This window comes from Elaeis guineensis, chromosome 6, assembly GCF_000442705.2.
Source record: "Elaeis guineensis isolate ETL-2024a chromosome 6, EG11, whole genome shotgun sequence".
NCBI lineage: Eukaryota > Viridiplantae > Streptophyta > Magnoliopsida > Arecales > Arecaceae > Elaeis > Elaeis guineensis.
The window spans coordinates 121854496-121877902 of NC_025998.2; the positions used below are offsets into that span (position 1 = coordinate 121854496).

The window sequence follows — 23407 nt, forward strand, 5'->3', positions numbered from 1 at the left end:
AAACTATAACTCTATATCAAATTTTAATATTATCATGGTAGCTAAGTACTAGATAATTATTATAAGAGAATAATATTTGATAATAAAAATATTTAATATTAATTTTTTATTATAAATATAATATTATTTTTAAAAAATATTTGATTTTATTGTATCTATAGCGATAGTTATAATCACTATAATAAGTTATACCGATGGTTACAAACCATCATTATAGGATGACTCAAAATCGTTAATATAAATTTGTTTATATCAACGCGTATCAAAACCATGGCAATAATTTTTAGTAATGCCATCTATTGCCGTAGTTTACTAACTATTGGTATAAATTTATCAATAATTTTTTATAATTTTTTAGGATAGTTTTGACTGCTACTACAGATTTTTTTGTTGTAGTGATGTTATGGCAGAAAAAGCTTCCGAGCAAGTGGCCTGGGATTGTTGTGTTTTAGTTTTGTGTTGGAACCTCTAGAAGGAGCGAATTGGCAGAGTTTTTCGTTTTGAAGCAAAAGCTCGCAGCATGGTACTTAATAATGCCATGCATCTGCTACAGAACTGGACCACAGGTCTCTGCTGGCAAACATATAGCAGGTGTCATTGGTTTTTTAAGTTCGCTTAAACTACCAGTTTGTGGTTAAGGTTAAGGTGTGGTAGAGGAGGAGAACGAGTCGTGAAACAGGAGCTTTGCAAGCGGAGTCGGTTAGAATGTAAATAGTCGGTGTTTGGCATCTAGGAGGGTGTAATGGTGAGAGCTCTGCCTTGGAGTCTAGGCTTAATTACACTCTCTTGTTAGCAATACTCGTTTGATATTGTTGTTAACCCCCTGTAACCTGTCTTTCTTCCTTCTTTTCTAAAACATAACGGGTGATCATACCTCCCGCTTCAACAAAAAAAAAAGAAGAAAAAGTGCTCAATTCTTATTGTTAATTTACACCATTATTTGTTACGTAAGACACAGTAAGGAGCAACCCATAGTGATCACTGGGCAAAGTAGGGACAATCTTCTTATTGTCGTTGCATGAGAAAACCCCAGGTATCGCCTCCGTCCCAATGATATCCACACCGATCAATTTGAAATCCTCTAGTTTGCAGACGAAGCGATCCAGTCTCTTCTGCAATAGCTGACGGCCTTTCAACATTTGGTTGGACTCGGTATCAAAAGTCCATCCATCTTCTCCAGGTCTAAGATGTGCCCAGGCATCAACCCACCCATGGAGTAGGGGAAAAGGACCATCCGAGTCCTCATCCCAGTTCATGTCGCCACCAAAAACAGCATTTGGAAAGAAGTCGAGAAAGCTGAGAGCCTTCTTAGCCTGAGCCGCACGTTCTGTGCTATGCGTATCATGAGGAGGATTTGGCCTCTTAAGGTGGGAGGTGGCGACAACCAGCTTCTTTCCCATTCCTACTTCGATGAAAGCTGAGTGAAGATCTCGTCCCAGCGTGGAATTCTCAAACCTTGTGAAGCAGGATACCTTTACAGGTAACTTACACAACTGCATGAAGGTAAATTTCCGATGATTAATCTCAGTAAATGCAATAAAACTAGAAAGCTACCGGGGGCATCCCTGAAAGAATTGACAAGGAATGGATCACCAATACATGTTTGGGGAAAAAAAATGAAAAAATTTTTAGAATTGTTACTTTCAAAACCACTAAAAAGCACACATGATGCATGTCTGCAATATTCATTGTTGCCGTTGAAATTTGGCTCTCGATTGGAATAGCTGGAGCAGTGTCACGTCCTCCTAAGAAAACGATCTGTAAGATAAGTCATGACTGGAGTTGGCTCCTACGGAGATCCTCTAATGCTCAAATTAAATCTCAGAGAAACAGAAGAGAAGGAGCGTTTCGGGAAAGATTATGCACATGCCTTAGGGATCCCCGATAGGCCGTTTTGTAGGCGAGGATTGAAAAATATTTTAGAATGCTGTTTGGTCGATTCAGATGGGGTCTTCAGGATTAGACAGTTACTCCTGTCTTATTTATTGCAAAGCCAATTGGGGGCGTCGTATGCATTTTGAATTTGAAATGAGAGCGCAGGTAAGATCAATTAGCTTTAGTTGAGGTGGCATCGGAGTGGTCCTATGAATATAGACACCGAAGGAAAAAGATAGCCGGGGCCAGTTGTGTTTACTGGGATAAGGATCAGTAGGGTCTGAAGTATATCTGCCGCCAAAGTCTGAAATCGATCTGTTCAAATGTTAGTCCGCTGCGGAGACTGGGATCGGCTAGTGGAGCCTTGGTTATAAGTCGAAGTCCGGACCAGCTGGAATCTGATGTTTCGCTTGGGAAGATCATCAGGAATAAGAATCATTGAGGCCTGAAGTTAAGATTGGGGAGGTTTGTAGTTATGCACTCAATGACCTCTTTTAGACAACCTTCTTATGGTTTGGGGGAGACATATCTATCTCTGGGGTCGGATACATTCATCTTCAATAGTACTGTAGTGTCGGTCCTGTATATTTCATCATGTACCTTTCTGCTGATTCATGTCTTCGGCGTGGTAACAAATTACCTCTAACATATGCCCCTACTCTCGAGTTCAGTGTGGACGAAGGGAGTATGTGAGTTTTGACTTGCCAAAGACATATTATCTATTGCTGCTTGAAACAGTGCCTATGACCCTTAGGCGAAATGAAAAGTCACATCAAGAGTAATCATGACCATAGAGAGTGGAGCAGTTAGCAGAATTTGAAGAGTGGCATCTCTCATTTCTATGCAAATCATAAATGAGCCGATGTTCTCTACTGATCAATAGAGACATGCCAAATATAGGACATCGAATGGTCGGGTAGGATTCGATAGCCGGGTCGTTCTGATCCTCTGCGCCTATAAAAAGGGGGTATATTTCTTACCTTCTCTTTCTCACATCTCCAAACTTCTCCAAAGCTTTTCATTTTCTTCTTACTCCGATTAGCTTTCCCACCCTAAGAGTCCTTCCAGCCATCTCTCTCAGTTTTCTCGGATCGTCGGCATTCTCTTTTGGTCCCTCGTCTCCACCTCTTGTGCAGTCGTAGGTCAATTTTCTTCCCCCTTTTCTTGATTTTTCTTTTGTTTCTTGGGTCCGATTAGCTTTTCTTTCCTCTTCTATGTTCATTTTCTTTTTTGTTTACTTCTCGTGTCCTTCAATGGCTAGTTTCGGGAGTCTCGATGAGGACTGGCCCTCTGAATCATCTTCTTCTTAGGAGGAGGCTCCCGCTGATCCAAGCGTAGGGTGCAGTATTGTACCACCCTTTGTGCCTAGCACGATCAGATCCATATTGGGTCCGAAAGACTTCAATCTTATCCATGTTCGATACAAGATCCCGTCTTCATACAAACTAGAACTCCCTAGCCCTAGTGATAGGATCGATAATTCCCCCCCCCTCTCAATCAGATCGGATTGTATGAAGAAGCTTTTAAGGGTAAGCTTAGCTTACCTATTCATCCTTTTGTCGTCTAGCTTTTCTACTTCTTTGACATTTTTTTTTGTTCTATTATTCCAAACTCTTTTCATTTCATCATCGGCTTTGTCGTCCTTTGTTTCATGACCAAAGTCCAACCTTCAATTCTCCTTTTTCGATTCTTCTATATTATAAAGAGGCGTATCGGTGATTGATGGTACGTCTCTACTTCAAAGGAGATCTTTGTCTTGATAAAAGAGGCTCCATCTTCAGTCCATAGTTGGAAGGACCGATTTTTCTTTATTTCGGAGCCTTCTATCGAAGAATGGAGGTTTCTTTACTGAGGTCGGTCGAGAAATTCTATCTTTTAGATTCTGAAGGTTGAGGGTGAGGATTTAGAGCACTCCACAACTTTGTGGGGATACAAAATTTTTTCACTAAAGTAGTTGTTGTTGGAGCAGACTCTCTTTAATGCTGGCATCAGTCTGGTCGATCCTAAAGGTGAGGGCTTGTCCGATCTTCCTAATATTTGATCTCTTTCTTCTTATGGATGCTGACTTTTTTTGGTTACAGAAATGAAGCCTGAGGAGCTAGAAAAGCTGAAGAAGGATGCAATGAAGAAGGAAAAGACACCCTTTTCATTTGCCATCGAGGTCCCAAAGAAATCAAAGACTTCAAACGAGAGTCAAAAGAAAGCGCTCCCCCTAGCCCCTACACGGGTGGGGGCCATATCAGTTCCTCCAATCCAATCCCACCCCTCAAAGCCTGCAATGCTCTCGACCCCCTAGACTGACAGAAGCAGCAATTTGACTTTGGTGAGATCGGACTCTACGGGAGTGTCCATGGAGCAAAGATAGGGTTCAGCTTTGCTGTCCTCGGTGATGTCTTCGATGATTGGAAGATCACCAACAGCACCTTATAAGGGATGCTTTTTGAAGTGGGCCTAGACAAGGTCGAAAGAGAGAGCTCTACAAGGTAGCAGAAGCGGATGATAACCTTCCTGGTCTAGATAAGCTCTTTCTTCCTTCTCTCTTTTTTTTTACTAACTTCTTGCTTTTCGAATGCAAACAGATCACTATATCGCTGCCATCATTAATAGGCCAAGGGATATCGAGATGGAATTAGCCAATGAGCATGAAAAGTGTAAGGTGGCCAAGGCTTTTGATGCCAAGGCGAATGCTGCTACCGCTGAAGCCAAGTCCAAGGTGGAGGTTGTTGAAACCGAAGTCGCCCACTTGAAGAAGGCATTAGAGGAGGCTGAAGCTGAGGAAGGCAAAGATCGAGGCTGACTTAGCTTTGGAGAAAGAGAAATGGTAGGAAGCCTAGGCCAAGGCCACTGAAGCTGAGAAAAAGGCAAAGGGCTGAGTTGCTAAAGCTGGGCGCATGGTTGTGGGAACTTTTCGTGTGTCTAAAGAGTTCTTCTAGGAGAAAGTCGACTTTGGCTAGAAGGCTTTTATCATCAGATGGGATATCTGCCACTAGAAGGTAGTGACACACTTTTCGAAGATGGATCTGAGCTTCCAGGATGAAGAAAAGGAAGAAGAGGGAGATGAAGAAGGAGAAAGAGCTGAAGGAGGAGCCGAAGGAGAAGAAGTAGGAGCCACAGGAAGTGAGGCTCCTCCATCTGCTGAGGCTACTGAAGGGCATTCCGAAGCACTCCAACATTAGAGGTTGTGCCAGCATCCATTCCCACTGAAGCTGTGCCAGCTTCATTGCCATTGGTGGAGTCGGAGCAGCCAGCCACAAACGTCCCAAGTTTGTCCGTCGATCCTCACACTAAAGTTGGAGATATTTGAATTTATGCTTTTTTTTTCTATTTTTCTGTCATTGTAATGAAAATTTTTATATCAATGAAGAAGTAATTTTTTCCTCTATGTTCTTCGATTTGTGTTTGTTTGTGATATTTATCTTAGTTGGTTTGATGTGAATGTTGTAATGCACGTTTATTCGATATCGTGCTAAACCTTTGCCTGTGGCTTTGCCTTTAAGGACTCAGATTGAAAACTCGAAGAAAACCTATAGCAGGCCCAATGAGATGCTGTCAAAGTAAAGAAGAAACTCTGGAGGATGAAAAAGAGTAACGATGAGGCTTCGACGAAAGTAGAACATCGGAGGAAATGCCTAAAGCAGATGGACAAAGAATATTTTACAAAAAGGTATAGGTTGATTGAAGAGTGCAATAAATTTGTGAAGTTGGCCAGAGAGAATAACTGAAAGATGGACACGACAACGGTTCTCTGTAATGAAAAATTGCATGAGGTCCAGGATAAAATAACAAAGCTGAAGTATGCTATACATCAGGCAAAGCTGCTAGCAAAGCTAGAGGGGATTCGGCTACCCGGATCAGCCAACTTCAGAGTGACCTTCGTTCGGCTGAGGGTGTGATTAGAGAACTCCATCGAGCGATGGATGTTGAGAGATCAATAGTTGATGATATTCGGAGCGAGCTTATCTCGATCTGACAGACCATTGTTGACCTTTCGGAAGCTTTGAGCAAGGATAGATATGCAATGATCGAGTTTCGTATCAAGCTCGTGGAGAGCATGGTGTGGCCAACCATGCCAAAACTATCATCAGGCAGTTGGAGGATAGGCTTGCCATAACTTTACACAATGCAACTCTCGAAGTTATGGATGTATCAGCCATGGCTTTTGATGTCAGTTTCGAAAAGTGTAGGAGTTTAGTCAGGCAACTTTTTTTTGAAGTCGACTCCCATCTCAATACCCTTAAAGATAGTGGACATATCGATCTTGTAGGCCCTGTAACTGGAGAAACATCAGGTACTGTGATCGGAGGAATATCGGATCTAGGATATGCTAAAGCTTCATCAATCGAAGGTGGGCCTTCTGAATGATTGATGTACTTTTATTTTTGTTCTTATAGATATCTTTTTGTAGCTTTTGTAATCAAGTTTATCAATAAAATGAATATGGATTGAAATTTTTCATTTCACCTATACCTTTATGCTTTGGTGACTTTATATTCGTACGACCCGATCTTAGTTGGGTATGATTTCTGCATTGAGGAGTTTCACAAAGATATTCATGGATTGACTTTAGTTTTCACTTCGAGAGTCCTTAAAGGTGAGCTCTCTAATGATTCTTCTAGGTTAGTCTCCATTTCCCACATAGCCAAAGTCGGTGGGCTGAGGGTCCTTATAGGTTAGCCTTCTGAAGATTTTTTTAGGTTAGCCTTCGCTTCTCAATCAGTCGGGATCTTCTTCGGTCCTGCTCGCTGAAAAATCAGGGATCATCAAGGGTCCTTATTGGTTAGTTCTCGGTTCCCATATGACTAAGATTTTTATGGGCACTGGCTTGCCGAAAAGTGAGCGGCCTTCAGAGGTTCTTATAGGTTAGCCCCCATTTTTTAGCCATTGAGGTCTTTATTATTGATGCCTTGGATCGATGGGCTTCGAGGATCTTTTTAGGTTAGCTCTCGCTTCTTGCATGACCAAGGGTTTTCACTCTTCTCGTCTTAAGATGAGTGGCATTTGTCACTCAAGGTCGTGCAAGGTCTTCGGTCTGCTAGCTGCAAAAGATGATAACATTCCTTAAAAAAGATTATTTGATTAGCTGATCATCAAGTTAATCATTGATAATACATTTGGAGATTCTCCGAGTTTCATGATCGAGGTAAGGGTGTTCCATCTAGTTGCTTGAGTCGATAAATTTTCGGTCTGATGACTTTGTTCACTTGATAGGGGCCTTCCCATTTCGAAAATATTTTTTTGTATTTTGTAGGTTGGAAGAATTTGGCTCGATGTAAGACCAGATCGCTAGCTTTGAATTCTTTATTCTGGACACGCGAGTTGTAGTATTGTGCCATCCTTTGCTGATAGGCTGCCATTCGCACTCGTGCTTTCTTGTGAACTCCTTCAAGTAGATCTAAATTTGCACGAAACTACTCTTCATTACTGCAGTCATTGTAGTCCTCGACCTGACGTGAAGGGAGTCCAATTTTTATAAGAATGATGGCTTTCATTCTGAAGGAGAGGTTGAAAGGGGTCTCTCTTGTGGATGTCCTTTAAGTGATCCAATAGGCCTAGAGCATACTATGTAGCTCATCCATCCATGCTCCTTTAGCTCGACTGATCCTAACCTTCAGTCCTTGCAAAAGGGTTCGATTAGTTATCTCAATCTCACCATTGGCCTGCGAGTGTCTCGTTGAGGTGAAATGTTGGGAAATGCCATAGCTTTGACAGAATTTGGCAAACTTGAAGCCCGAAAATTGACATCTATTGTTGGTGATCAGCACCCATAGGAGATCAAATTGGCAAATAATAAACTTCTAGATGAAGTTCATTACTCTGGCTTCGATGATTTTGGTGAGGGACTCAGCTTCTACCTACTTGGTGAAGTAGTCGATGGTTACAAATAAAATTTTTTTCTGATCCAATGCTAGTGGAAAGAGACCTAAAATATTCATCCCACACTATGCAAATGGCCAAAGAGTGACTATCAGGACTAGCAGAACAGCTGGTTGATGCTGAATATTAGCATTCCATTGATATCAATTGCATCACTTGATGAAGTAAGTTGCATCATCCTGTATTGTAGGCTAGTAGTACCCTTATCAAAGTATCTTGTAGGCTAGCGACTTACCATTCAGATGGTTTCTACATATCCCTTCATGCACCTCTCGAAGGGCATACTCGGCTTCGAAGGGATGAATGCATCTAAGAAGTAGTAGGAAGAAAGATTGCTTATAGAGCTTGCCTTCATAAAGAACATAATGAGGAGCTTGATATTTGAACTTTCGAGCTTTTTTAGAGTCTGCAGGTAGCACTCCATCTCGTAGGAAGCAGATAAAGAGATCCATCGAATAAGGTTCATTGTTAATCTGCAAGATTGGGATTAGTTCTTCAGTGTTGGGCTTCTCTAGAACCTCAAAGAATATTTTTCGAGGTAGATCTCTTAGAGTCAATGCCGTCAGTTTGGATGGTAGATCGGCTCTCAAATTTTTGGATCAAGGTACTTGCTGAATATAGAAATCAGTAAATACTAAAGTTAGGTCCTTCAATTTTTGAAGGTATTTCTTCATAATCTCCTCTTAGGCTTTGAAGTCTTCCTTCACTTATCCTGCCATCAGCTAGGAATCAGTGCAAATTCTTAGCTTTTGCACTCTGAGCTCCCTTGCGATTCTTAGTCCGGTGAGAAGAGCTTCATACTTAGCCTCCTTATTGGTGGTTGGAAAGTCAAACCTCAAGCGCACTCTACGATAGTGCCTTCAGGTCTAAGGAGTAAAGGCCTGCTCCCGATCCTATAGAGTTTGACGATCCATCCACATGCACTATCCAAAAGTCATCTGGCTCCCCCGACAAGCCTTGTTCCACCGATGTATTCTCTTCTTGAATTGGCTCCGACATTTCTTGATCCTCCAGGATAGTGCATTCCATAATACAGTCTGCCGAGATCTGGACTTTAATAAAGGATTGAGATTGAAATTTTATCTCAAACTCTGTGAGTTCAATCGTCCACTTCACCAATCACCTAGAAGTGTCGGGTCGATGCAAAATTATCTTGAGTGATTCATCAGTCAATACTATAATGGGATGTGCTTGGAAGTAAGATCAAAGCCTTCGGACTGCAATGATAAGGGCAAAGATCAACTTGTCCAACCTGGTGTATCTGGTCTCCACGTCATGCAAAATCAACTGACATAGTAGATTGACCTTCGGACCTTATCTTGCTTAGGGACCAATACTGTGCTTATGGCAATTGGTGAAACCATCAAGTATAAGTAGAGTTCTTCATTAGGCTTCGGCTTATTGAGAAGAGACATCGAACTGAGGTAATGTTTTAACTACATAAAGGCGCATTGACATTTTTCAGTCCATTGGAAGTTCTTTGGTTGCTTCAAAGTCTGAAAGAATGGAAGCAGCATTTAGTCGATCTAGAGACAAATCGATTTAGTGTTGCCACTCTGACTGTGAGACACTGAACTTCCATGATATTCTTAGGCAGACCCATCTTCTATATGGCTCAGATCTTCTCAAGATTGGCTTCTACTCCCCGATTGACCACCATGAAGCCTAGGAACTTGCTCGAAGTAACTTCAAAAGTACACTTAGTTAGGTTCAGCTTCATCTGGTACTTTCTTAGAGTGGCGAAGATCACTTCAAGATCCTCAACATAGGTTCATGAGGATCTACTTTTGACAAACATGTCATCCATATAGACCTCCATATTTTGATCGATCTGATCCTTAAAGATCTTGTTCACAAGGTGCTGATAAGTTGCACCTATATTTTTTAGACCAAAAGGTATAACCCAATAACAAAAGAGACCTCAGTTAGTAACAAAAGTGGTTTTCTCCTCATCTTCAGGCGCTATCCAGATTTGATTATATCTAGAAAAGGCATTCATAAAAATAAGGAGTTCATGTCCCGAAGTGGCATCCCCCAACTAGTCGATCGAAGGTAAGGAGTAGCCATCCTTCGAGCATACTTTCTTGAGGTTGGTGAAGTCGATGCAGATTCACCACTTACAATTCACCTTTTCACCAGGACCATGTTTGCGATCTAATTTGGATAGATCACTTTCTGAATGAAGCCTGCATCAAGTAATTTGTCTATCTCTTCAGCTATCACCTTCTATCATTCAAGAGCAAAGCTTCTTTTCTTCTACTTGATGGGTCGATAGTTTGGATTGATGCTTAGCCAATGCATCATCACCTCTAGATCGATGCTTGATATATCAGCTGGGGTCGAAACGAATACGTTTGCATTTTTTTACAAAGAAGAGATAAGATATTTTTTGGTTATCTGATCAAGATTCGATTCGATCTAGACTGTATGCTCCTTGTTGCCATCATTTACTGGGATCGTCTTCAAATCCTTCACTGGTGTCTCATGTTCTTCGGTTAGTTCATCTCGAGTGTCCAATCCATCAATCAGATAGGCTTCTAAGGGCTATGCACCACGAAGTATGATAGTGTAGCACTATCGCATCAGGGCCTGATCTCCTCTGACTTTGCCAACTCTGAACTTAGTTGGAAACTTCATCTTCAAGTGATAAGTGGACACCATAGCTTGAAATGCATTGAGTTTTAGGCGTTCGAGGATGGTGTTGTAGGCCGATGGTGTCTTAACCATCAGGAAATCAACCTGAGCCTTGGATCACCAGGGGGATCGTCTGACTACTATGGGGAGAGTAATGACTCCTTCAACGGATACTGCATTTTCAGTAAATTCCATAAGAAGTGAGTCCAGTCGTCCTAGCCGCTCAGGAAGAATGTCCATTTGGGAGAAAGCATCATAAAATAACACATCTGTCGAACTTCCATTACAATGAAAATATGGCTTACATCATAGTTTGTGGTGTTTAAAGATACAACCACTGCATCATTATGCAAGAACTGAACTCCTAGAGCATCTTCTTCAGTGAAAGCAATGGATTCTTCAATTTTTCTCTTCTTGACAGGTTTGGCTGACTCCTTTACTCGACTTCAGTGCCCTCCAGTTATTATATTTATTACTCTGATGGGAGGTCAATCTTCGGAGAGTTCTCCTTGCCACAATTCTGGTGGGTGAGGCTACCTCTGCCGTTCTTCCGATTGCTCCTATCAATGCTTGATGAACCGATCCAAGCATCCATACCAAACAAGCACCTCAATTTTGTCTCAAAGCTGAAGACAGTCTTCAGTGTCATGGCCATGGTCACGGTGGTAGAGACTGTACTTGTTAGGATTTCGTTGATCCAAATGGGACTGTAACTTTCTTGTCTGAGAAATTTGATCCCTAATATCCATCAAAACTTATGTTTGGACAGCGTTCAGTGGTGTGTAATTTGTGAACCTCCTAGGCGGAGACACACGCCACTCTCCTCTGAAGAAATTCTTTTGTCGGTGGTTCCATGGGGGAGTTCGGGACCTCCGACGTCTGGGTGGAGAGTGAGAGTGCAGCTGATTTCTTGATGGAGACCTCGTCTACTCTTCTTTCTTCTTCTCTTCGATAGCTAAATTTGCCGATGGGGCATCTTCGAATGCTTCATCAGCCCGTGCGTATTTCTCTGCCTAAGCCAACATATCGATGAAGTCGTGAGGATAGATCTTCTCTAGAGAATATCGAAGATAGTTCTTCAGAAGTTCGCCCTTTAGAATGGTCATAGTGATCGATTAATGTAGGTCATGAACCTCCAGTACAATCGCACTGAAGCGACTGAGGTAGGACCGGATTGACTCTTCCTCCTTCTACTTGACGTTGATAAGAGAATTCGATCCTTTCTGCTTCCTTTTGCTGACGAAGTGACCACGAACAAGTGACTAATTTAGTCAAATGAGTGGAGTGGATCATCTATGACTTCAAGCTTGAATACTAGTGCCAAGCTATGCCCTTCAAGGTAGATTGAAAAGCTCAATAGAGGACAGCATCAGTACCCTCATAAAGGAGCATCACAGCATTGAAGCCTTACAGATGGTCCACGAATTGGTAATCCTATGGTAGCTCTCTAGTTGTGGCATCTTGAAGTTGTTGGGGAGCGACTCCTGCATGATTCAGATGTTGAATAGTGGATCAGTGTTGTATCCCTCATCTCGCATTGGAGCTTGGTTGCAGATTGCTTCAATCCGCTCATTCATCTCTCAGAGTTTGTGGTTGATATCCGTATCTCGGGCAGTGCAGTCCTCTAAACATTATGGAGGAGATCGCTGACCAAGGGTTGAGTCCTACCTGAAATAGGTACTCGAAGATCATCGCCTTCTTCGCTCTAGACTTCGGGCTTGGCTATGGCGAGTCTGCCTCCCCCGCTCAGGGCTCCGCAGGAGATCTGCAGTCAGTCTTACGATGACGATGCAGGTTGTTGCACAAGATTGGTTGATCACGGCTCCGCCACTAGTATAGCGTTGGTCCATTGTGCTGCTGCTGCCGTCAATGTGGTATTAATCTGCTGCATCGTCTAGATGGAGGTGGTCAGATTTTGCACCTACTGAAATGGCAGGTTGAACTGCTCTGCATTGATGGCCACCACCGACTGCAGAGGTGGCTGAGGGACCTCTGACAGTTGCACTTGGGCCTGATGGTTGGTCGTGTTCTCTGTCAACTGAGAGGTAGTGACATTAGATCACCGACGTGGGGCCATGGTATCGATCTCCTGCTCCTCAAAATAGGGTCAAATGGTGGTTCTTCTTCTAGCGCCAATCTATTAATGCTAAAATCTGACTCTCGATCGAAATAATTAAAGCGATGGCACATCCTCTTGGGAAAGCGACATGCAAGATAAATCATGACCGAAGTTGGCTTTGTCAAGGACTCTCTGATGCTCAAGTTAGATCTTAAAAATATAAAAAAGGAGCATTTTGAGAAAGATTGTACGCATACTTTGGGGGTCTCCTATAGGCCATTTTGTAGAGGAGGGTTGAAAAGTCATTTTAGGCCGGGGTCTTCGGGATTAGGTAGTTACGCATGTCTTGTCCATTTCAGAGCTAGCTGGAGGTGTCATAAGAATTTTGAATTTGAAATGAGGGTATGAGGAGGCTTAGGAGTGGTTCAATGAATATAGACACCGAATGAAAAAGAGATCGGGACCAGTTGTGTTCATTGGGATAAGGATAGGTGGGGTTTGAAGTATATCTGCCGTCAAAGTCTGAGATCAACCTGTTCAGATACCTACTGTGGGGATTGGAATCAATTGGTGGAGCCTTGGTTATAAGCCAAAGTCTGGACCAGCTGGAATCTGATGTTCCTCTTGGGAATATCGCCGAAAATAAGGATCATTAAGGCCCGAAGTTAAGATTGGGGTGGTTCATAGTTTTGTACTAAATGACCTCTTTTAGACAGCCATCTTATGGTTTAGGGGAGATATATATATATCTATCTCTGGGGTAGGGCACATTCATCTCCAACAATTCTATGGTATTAGTCCTATATACTTCATCGTATGCCTTTCCACTGACTCATTCCTTCGGCCTGATAACAAATTACCCTCCAACATTCTTCATCCTAATAATATTAGGATTGTTATATATTTTTGTTTTTTTTTAAAAAATAGAAAATTGGAGTATGAGTCGAAATGGTTACCGAACCCATGGCTTTTGGCTTCTGTGGAAACCAGTTTGCATAGACGAGGGTAGGTAGCATGGTACTGTCATGGAAATTAAGTATGTCATTTTACTACTGTTTTCAGAAGTTAGCCCCTGACTTTTTGTAGGGTCCCGGTCACAACAATGAGTGATACTTACTTTTTTAGGAGTAAGGCCTGTATGTGAGATCTAGTCAGATATGGTGAAACAATTATTCTTTTTTAAGGCAGCATTTGGTTGCTTGGAATAAGGTGGAATAAGAACTTATTCCACCTTATTCCCTTAAACACACTATGAAATAGCAGTGAGGCCCACAGGTTCTATAATTCCGATCAAAGGTGCATTAAATGCACCTTATTTCTTTCCACCTGGTTTAAGCTATTCCATGTTTCACCATGGAACAGCTTATTCTAAAAAAATGATGAAAAATAATTTCACCTTATTCTAGTTTAGGGAATAGCACCACCTTATTTTCGGTGGGCCTCACAAATTTTCAACCAAACACAAAATTAGAATAGGGGTGGTGAGTAGGTATTCTGGGAAATTGATATTTCTATTCCAGAAATACCAAAATGGTTGCCAAACACTATCGATGGATGACTGCCATTCAAGTATTGGGACTTGGAAGTAAGATTAGATGGGCATTAGTGGGGAGATCTGGCAGAGTTGTGGAGTCCTCCTAAGAAGTGCAAAAAATGGAATCTTAATCGATGGCCACATGAGTTCGGATCCTCTAGGTTATGTATTTAATTTGCACCTCAAATAATTGTACTTCTCTAGATAAATCCGACATCAACTATCTCATAGATGAACGGCTACCATTCAGCTCTAAAACCTCATATAATGCATTTGATGGTAAACTTAAGTGTGGCGCATATTTGAATGACAATCGTTCATCTTGAAAATGGATAATATAGTGGCTATCCTGGACGATACAACCCTCTTACTACATTAGATATAGTGGATAATATAGTGGCCATCTTACTACATTAGATAGTTAGGTTAGCTAAAAGACATCAATCTTACTATTATTATTTTATTAATAAACTTTTGTCTTGATTCTTTTTTTAAAAAATTATTCTTTTTTCAATATGATCTTTTTTTCTCAAAAATACTTTTGTGATTGATTCTTATTCTTGTTATTCTATATATTACATGGTCCACCTACATAGAATCATGCCGGTCTACCAATATAAATATAATTTAGTATGTGAAATTGTGTAATACTCATAATTACTAAGCTCACAATTGTGACAAGTGAGTCCTCAAGGTCCGCTAAGTTTTAATTTTAAAAGCCTCTTAATGAACAAATTTTACATTATCTTCTTTTGAGCAATGTCTAAGATTCAAACCCTAAATCTCCTCTAAGGGCAAGTCACTAGAGGAGAGGTGCCAACCAAGCTAACAATTATTGATGCACTATCTGTAACGATATTCAATTCTTCTTGGCTCTCTCCTAAACTAAAAAAAGATTGCATCATTGAGGAATCAAGCCCCAATCTATGTACTATGCCAAAGTATTCTACCAGGTTGACTACTAGTTATCCATTCAACTAGTATTTGGCATGTAAGATGGATGAATTTTATTCAAGAGAATATTTGATAAATACAACCCTCCCAAAAATTAATATCATTGGTCATGATCTATTTAATTTATAATTCAAAATATTGATCTTGATCCAAATTAAACTTTAGCAAATTTGAAAATTTCTAACTTAAACTAAGACATGATATCATAAGTTGAAATTGTCAATTTTGTTTTTCTTTTTGATGCATGAGTGAAAGACCTCTCAAATTCATAATTTTCAATTTCTAGCTATTTTATATATAATAGATCATAGTCAATAATACTGATTTTAATTTTGTGAAGCCCTTCATCAATGAATTATATTGAAAAATATTGAAAGCCAAATGCTTTTGAAGCACTCCATCCTAACCCTCTCTCTCTCTCTCTCTCTCTCTCTCTCTCTCTCTATATATATATATATATATATATATATATATATAAGTCATTGCATAGTGAAATGCCTAGGTGGAGTTGAAAATGTAGATGTGGAGCGACATGGGCCTCATCTAGATAATTTGTGATGAAATAGTAAAGATATCAGGGAAGTTTCAATTTCCTAAACAAATTAACAGATCAACACCAAAGAAAATGATGATTAGTCGAATGGAAGGGGGAAAATGTTTGAATAGTTTTTTTATATTAAAATACATGAATACCAATGGTCATTTAGGAAGGAATTTTTTTCAAGTACAAGTCTATAACATGCTTGAAAGAAGTTAGACATATATGCACACATGTACTGCATAAAAATCGAGCATCCTTTAATTTCAGCACAAATGATGCTTAATGAAAAAAAAAAGAAAATCTAGTTCAGCATACCACAAGTTTATAAGTTGATTTTTCCATCTTTATATTGAATACATCGTTAACTATTTTGAATGGATGGGCTGATCTTTTTTTTTTTTTGGTTTAAGGCAACATAAGCAACAGAATGCAATCGAAATATTCTAAGCATGAGTATAAAATCTTGACATTACAAGCAACACAAACATGTTGAGATAACAATTTTATATTAATAGTAGGTGCAAGCCTCTAAAACTAAGAAACTTTAACAAATTTCTAGTAATAGGAACATGAGAGTTTACCAGCATGCAGAAATGGAATTTAGTTGCTTTCCTTGGTAAAACTGAATGTTCATATTCTTTCCACCATTCAAAGCTCTGAAAGATTTCATGGATTGAAGAAGTGACCTCCTGCAAGATGAACTTTTTATCATTTTATAGATGTAATAAATTTTTGGATAAATTATAGGAATACCTCTCAACTTTAGTCTAATTTTATTTACATCCTTTCGACTTTAAAAAGTAGCAAACTAGTCCTTCAAAACTTTTAGATATTTCAAAATGGTCCAATCATTTATCTTCATTAATGAAATGATATCATATAACTATCATATGATTCTATTATTTTATAAAATGATGAAAATTTTTTTATCTCCACCTCCTTTCTCCTCCCTTCTCTCCGATGGATCCCCACCTCCACCATGTCGGCTGTTGTAGTCAAGGGCTTATAGCTCCGCATGTAAGATATTATCCATTCTGGCCTATAGGTCTCACAGTTTTGCCCTTTAAAAGATACCTCATGTGAAAAAGATGGTCTCCTTCTATGTAAGTCAGAGTCTCTCTTGATTCACAACTAATGTGGAACTAATGATGTCATCCCTTCTACACCATAACATAGCCCTCCAGTCAAGAGAGAATTTGTGTAATCCCATAAACTATGTTTGTGTACTCCCATAAATTGGTGTTCGGATGGAAAGAGCCTTACAGTCCATGGAAAGTGGTGCTCTTCTTCTAGCACCAGTCTTGTAGTCAAGGGCTTATGGCTTGGCACGTGACGTATTGTTCGGTTTAGACGATGGGCCTTATGATTTTGTCCTTTAAAAGATATCTCATGTGGGAAAGATGATTTTTTCCTATGTAAGACAGAGTTTTCTTTGACTCACAATAAATATGGGACTAATAATGCCCTCCTTTCTACACCACAATACTAGCTTCCTCTTTCTCCTTCCTTCCCCCTCTTTTTCCTCCTTATCCACTTTTTTTCCTCCATGGCTGCTTCCTCCATCTCTATCCATTCCTCACCGATGACATCTCTTCCCCTTCTCCCCTTCCTCTTTACCTAGTTCTCCTCCTCTTAGCTCACCCATAAGCTCTTCTCCTCCATGGTCGCTCCCTTCATCTCCAACTATTCTTCGCCAGCGACCCCTCCATCCTCATCCTCTCCTTACTCATCCATTTCTCCTCTTCATTCTTCTCTTCAAAGCCGTCCGCGAATTTTCTCCTACATGACAGTCCCCTCCATTTCTGCTCCTCGCTAGCAACCCATCCTTCCCTCTCTCCTTCTTTCTCATCTACTTCTCCACCAAGCTTGGCCATAAGCACTATCCCTCCACGGTAGCTTCCTCCACCTCCGTCCCTTCTCATCGGTAAACCATTTTTTCCTCTCCACTTCCTTCTCACCATCCTTCTCTTTATTATTCTCCTCCTCCAAGCTCACCTATAAGGCCTCTCCCTCCACCTTGCCCCTTATTTGTCAGTGACCCCTCCCTCCCCCTCCTCCTCTTCCTCCTCCTCCTCCAATCCCACCCATGATGCCTTCAACATTGTCCTCCCCGTCCACACCGGCCTCCATGACCCCACTATCCCCCTCTACTGTGGCTCTCTCCACCTCCACCTCTTCCTCATCCATGACCACTCTCAAATGAGCGAGAGGTATTTTCATCTATTGAAAAGGAAAGCTAATACTATTTATTGGTAAGTGAATGATAAGATTATTTTGAAATATTTTTAAAATTTAAAGGACTAGTTTGATAATTTTTAAAATCCAAAAAATGCAAGTGAAATTAAGCTAAAATTTAAAAAATATTTCTACAATTTATTGTCAATTTTTTCAGACATGAACTATGAAAAAAGGCATACCTGAAATAAAATAACATGTGGGGAGTGCTTATGTACAAGGCAACCAATTGCTTTCATTCTCTCATGCACTTCCATGTCTTCATGAGACCAGATATTATAACTCATGATTTTTATCTTTATTTTAACAAGGTTTTGATTAGAATCACCTGTGATAGTAAATAATTTTCTTTAGTAAAACAAAGTTACTTCTTCATAAATTTTAGAAGGAAGTTGGAACCCATAAGGACTCACAAAAAGAATCTAAATAGAAGTTTGCCGAAAGGGTTTGAAATAGTTTTTCTTTCTCGAACGGTCCAGAGAAATACTGAAAAAGGTCTAAAAAAGCACAACCAAAAAGAGGGGCTTAGTCTTCTTGATTATGACCATTGAGTAACCTAAAGTCATGGTTAACTAAATTGACACTTGAAAATTAAAATCTTTTCACCATGTGAATTAATAAATCTGGATGATTTCATCCACAATCTTTTGCTGTTAATTATTTTCACAGGTTATACTTGCTAATGGTCGTCTTGTCAAAGTTAAGATAAAATTGATGCAAAAGTGAAAATTGATGCAAAAGTTAAACTCTATATCCAGGCTTGGCTACATTCAAATGTAGCCTAGTCAACCCCTTTGTGTGTGTGCGCGCGCGCATGCGCATATATACAAACATACATTTATATATGTATGTATGTATAGTACAGATATACATATATGTCTATACACACATGTACACAAATGAGAAGGTACCAGAAACTCTTGCTTCCTTTTAGTGTCATACAAAGCCCATAAGAAATTACCTAAAGAAACCAATGGAGACTCAAGAATTCAAAATATAACATGACAAGATCAAACAGGAGGAAAACACTTTCTTTGAAAGGAACCACTAGCCCAATAAAATTTTTCATAGGTTTAATTTCCATGCTACAAAAGTACTTTTGCTTATGGATAAAATCATCACTGGAATTCTCAAATACCGTTGCTAACACCTTTGGCAAAGATTAGTATAGCCATCATGTACAAGTCCTCTTACTAAAGATATATATTAGTGATAGACTAGCAATGGTTTGTGCAAGCAATGCTAATAGCTTATAATTAGTGATCGGTTTTTCCCAATTCCTATTGAACTGTGAAACTGAATTCTGGTTTCTTTTATGTGATTGGAACCCTCAAAACCTCTAAGATATATGTTGCAGTTATTATCTCTTATGATTTGTTATATTTTTGGAAAATATATCTTTGTCAGCAGCAAGTTGTAGGTTCTGAGATTCAGAAATTTTAGTAATCATTTTCCCCTTTTTATAGAAGATAAAAAGAAAATAAATAGTAATTTAATTTATTCACTTGGATATTTTTCATATCTTTAATATTTAAAATAAATCAAAAAATAAAAGTACTATATTTTCCTACATTGTATATAATTATTGTTACAATTTTTTAAAAAAGATGCTTTATACTATTATTTTATATTTATTTTGCAATTAAAGAGACATGGAGAATGTAGATCCAAGTGATTTACCGAGTAATATTTAAATTAGAAAATTTATCAGTAGACATAGTCTCTTACGATATATCTAATTCTTATATTTTTAATTTTAATATTTTAAATATGAGCCCAAACCGACCAGTTGATCCAATAGTTGGATCAATGAGCAAAAGACTCGATCTGTGCTTCTAGAAATGGTTTCCTCAAAGTTTAGTAACTATTTTGGCCATAGCTAATTGTACACTATCAGTAGTTTTCTAAATTTTTAGTAATAGCAATAATCATAAGTAATTCTTCATGCTTAACAATCCTAAAAGTCATAACTAATTGCAAAACAATCAAGGAACCTTTAGCAACAGTTCCAAAAGATGTCATTAATTGTGAGTAAATTAGTAATGATTTAGTCACTAAAAAAATGGATAATCTCTATAAGGTATTTAATCGTGGTTCAGTAATGATCTTAAAGGCCGCAACTGATCTTTGAGTACTTTAGTGACTTTAAAAATGGATGCAAATGGCGGCATGAGTATTAGTGATAATTTAGTAATGAATCTAGAAGTTATTGTTGATTGCAAGATAATTAGTGATAGTTAAATATTAGTTTTAGAAATTATCATTAATTGTAAGATAATTAGCAACGACATAGCAATAGTTTATAACAAGTATTTCTAGAAACATATTTTGTATTGAATTTTATATTCCATTGCTAAAAATATGTTGCTGAAAGTGTCTTTTGTTGTACAGCTAAATAGACAACTTAGGAAAACCAAATCTAGTTGCATGCACCAAGTATGCAACAAGATTTGGACAGAAAAGATGGAACATACAGAATATATTTTCTTACCCATAGCAACTACCAGTATTGTCTACAATATTGATAATTTTTTTTTTTTAAAATGGTTGCAATAACTTTACTAATACCATGAAAGAGTTTGCGTGGAGAAGCGGGTTCGGCTTTGTGATCAGGGACCGTAACTCTTAATTTATTGCTGCTGGAGCTAGGCAGATTTTTGACATCTTCATACAAGAAATTTGCTATATGAGGCTCATTCTTGCAGCTAAATCTATCATTTTCGAGAGTGACTCTATGATAATGATCCGATAAATTGTGAGATAGTTGCCAACAGAGAATGTTCATCTCTGCTGCCATATCTTTTGAGCAGATGCAAATAGTATTACGGACTGGATTGCCTCCTTCATTGCAGACCATGTAGATGAATAGATTTAGGTTCATGGCATTTTATTTTTTGATTTCTTCGGTGGTATTCATATTAGAATTGTATAATTCTTCCGCTGCATCGAAAAAAAGAATTTTATTTTTATTTTTTGATAAAATTGTTGACTAATTGAATTGGTAGAGTTTGTGAATGTTGGATATGCAATCATCCAAGTGACCCCCTACACTCACGTCACTTTTCCAGCCATGCTTCCTCCCATCATATTCTTTTAAATAAAATAAAACCAAACCAAAAAAAATTACGGAAACTTGATGTTTTTTCTCTTACCCAGGCTTGAGGGATTTGGCGGAATACGATCACCAACTCCACCACCTCCACCACCACGACCTACTCTTCCACCCTCTAACTCCGATGCATCGTTGTGGCGGTTATCGGGATCATCGGATCCTGGTGAAGGTGCACGCATCCATTTGCGTAGTGCCCAAAGGCCGGCCCCTGCTGCTGCCAACAAAAGCCAGTCGCCCAGGCTTGGGCCTCCGTAATCCTCATCGCCTTTGCTGCCGCTGCCACCACCTCTTCTGGCCTCCGACTGCCTCTTGGTTGAATTTTCCAGACTGCTACCAAAATTTTCGGAGATCCACCCCTCAATTACCTCACCCAGGCCCATCACTAATCCTGTATATTTTGCTTGTCTCTCCAGTCCTTTCCTCTCCACTCACATGAATAGGGAGAGAGAAGCTCCAACTGCGACCATGGAGTGTTATGGGAATATTGATTTATATCACAGGAGCTACTACGCTAAGACGAATATTTCTTAGCATGCGAGGGGACCACCTTTTTAATTGACAGGTGCACTCGGAGGTGACTAGATCGGGAGTGGCAGGAGCTGCTTTGCAGGCAATTAATTAATTTGCCCAATAATTTAAGATGCATTTGATTAATCATTAAAATAATATTTTTTTATATTTTAATTTTTGAAAAATAAAAATTAAAAAACAATGTTTGAAAAAATCATGAAAAATCAAAATCAAAATCAAAATAATTATTTTATATGTAAATAATTATTTTTTAAAAATTTATTTTTTTATTTTTTTTGCTTCCGCACACCTAAAACGTCAGATCAAAAAGTAAAAAATCTGAATTTTTCTTTCTCGTCCAGCTCTTTACCTCCCCACCCTTTTCTCCCTTCCTGAATCATTCTTTCTCGTCAAGTTCTTCATCTGATATTTTTAAATATTATATTTTACTTTATAGCAACGTAGTTATCAAACATATATTTTATTTTTTTATTTTTACTCAATAATAAAAATAAAAAAATAAAAAATATTTTTTAAAAATTAAAAAATATAATCAAACGCATTCTTAGCAATGTCTACCTGCTTGCGGAATTTGATGGAAGAATATGGCTTCCCTATCGCAAAAGCAGAAAGGGAGATTCCCACTTCTTCATCCTCGATCGTAAGCTTTAGCAGACTACTTTAAATTATTGTAGGTTTTGCGGCTAGATTTGGGTCGACTTGGCTCAAAATTCACTCAAATCCATTTTTTCTAGAGGGGTTCGGGCGGCTTGTTGGGTGAGGGTTAGGTTTGGACACTCCTATCACCTGCACCAGAGGGGGAAAACATACGTAAAAATGTACGTGCATGGGAAAAACATATATAATCAAGGCTGAAACATTATATTTTGTCATCAATTTGTAAATATATTATCAGTATGTGAACCAAAATTTCAATAATGGGGTCCGTCATGAATTATATAATGGACACCTACCAAACTCGTTATGACTCTTAATGATCATTTTTACCATAAAATGCTTGATTTCAACTCTTGTACCATTGAATTAATGATCATTATAATAATTGTTACAATGGCATTATAATAAAAAAAAAGACTGAAGTGTAATAGCATTATTTTCTAAATCAGTATTCATGCAGAAAAATATTATCTTTAGGATGTAAAATCACTCTTGGTGAGAAATTGATACAGAATTCTGAATTTAAAACAAAAAAATATGGAAACAATGGATATCATTTGCACTGTAACAGATCATTATAATGTAAAATAACCTTCTCTAATGATCCTTATATTTTCCCTTCTTATTATAAATATAATGTAATGTAAGGGATCCAACATTGTGATCACAGCTGTTATTTCAGAACTTGATGCAGTGAAAAACAAAAGACATATATAGAAAGTACAAATATCCCATCAAAATCATTCTATATATATTATATCAGATTAGTTTTTTTTTTTTTTTTCCCCACCATAGTGTAACCTATCATGTACATATTGCCTTGCATGGCATAATGCTATTTCTATGTGAATCTTTCACTAAAATATAATCTAATACTTAAATTAATAATTAAAATAATAATAATAATAATAAGAAACAAATTAAGTTTTTAGGAAGGGCTAGGGTCAAGTGGGATTTGTTGCACTTGTAGGAGTGGAAACGGATCAGACCGGAAGGATTTGACTAATAGTATCACTCTTTTGGTATCTTTTATATAGAACGAGTCGATAATAGTTCTAATGGGAAACTAATAAGTTTGTCCAAACATGACAAGAAGGTACAATCTATTAATCTACTAATATGTAACGGAAAATCCACTAACATATCAATTATATTTATTTTTTATTTTTTTGATAAAACAAATCCGAAAGCATATATATTAAAATAGAGTATTACAATACAGAAGTTCTATCCCTACTATCACTGTACAACAAAGCAATCCAAGAACACCCAACCATATTTACTCCTATCCATCAATTGATGCATAGCAAAAAGACCGAGACCGACTTCGAACGGCCGGTCGCGGAGCTCCAAGCCGGGACCGCCATCGCAGGAAAAGTAACCATGGCCATCGCGACAAAA

General features: G+C 38.7%; 1 protein-coding gene across 1 annotated transcript; it reads right to left on the bottom strand.

Annotated features, from left to right (window-relative positions):
- Positions 1-881: 881 nt before the first annotated feature.
- LOC105060143 (uncharacterized) lies at positions 882-21270 on the bottom strand. The gene is made up of 4 exons (XM_010943750.2): positions 20859-21270; positions 17889-18034; positions 16053-16160; positions 882-1493 (listed from the first exon to the last, which is right to left on the bottom strand). The coding sequence occupies exons 1-4, from the start codon at positions 21196-21198 to the stop codon at positions 924-926; spliced, it is 1164 nt and encodes a 387-aa protein (XP_010942052.2). The 5' UTR covers positions 21199-21270; the 3' UTR covers positions 882-923.
- Between the last annotated feature and the right edge of the window lie 2137 nt (positions 21271-23407).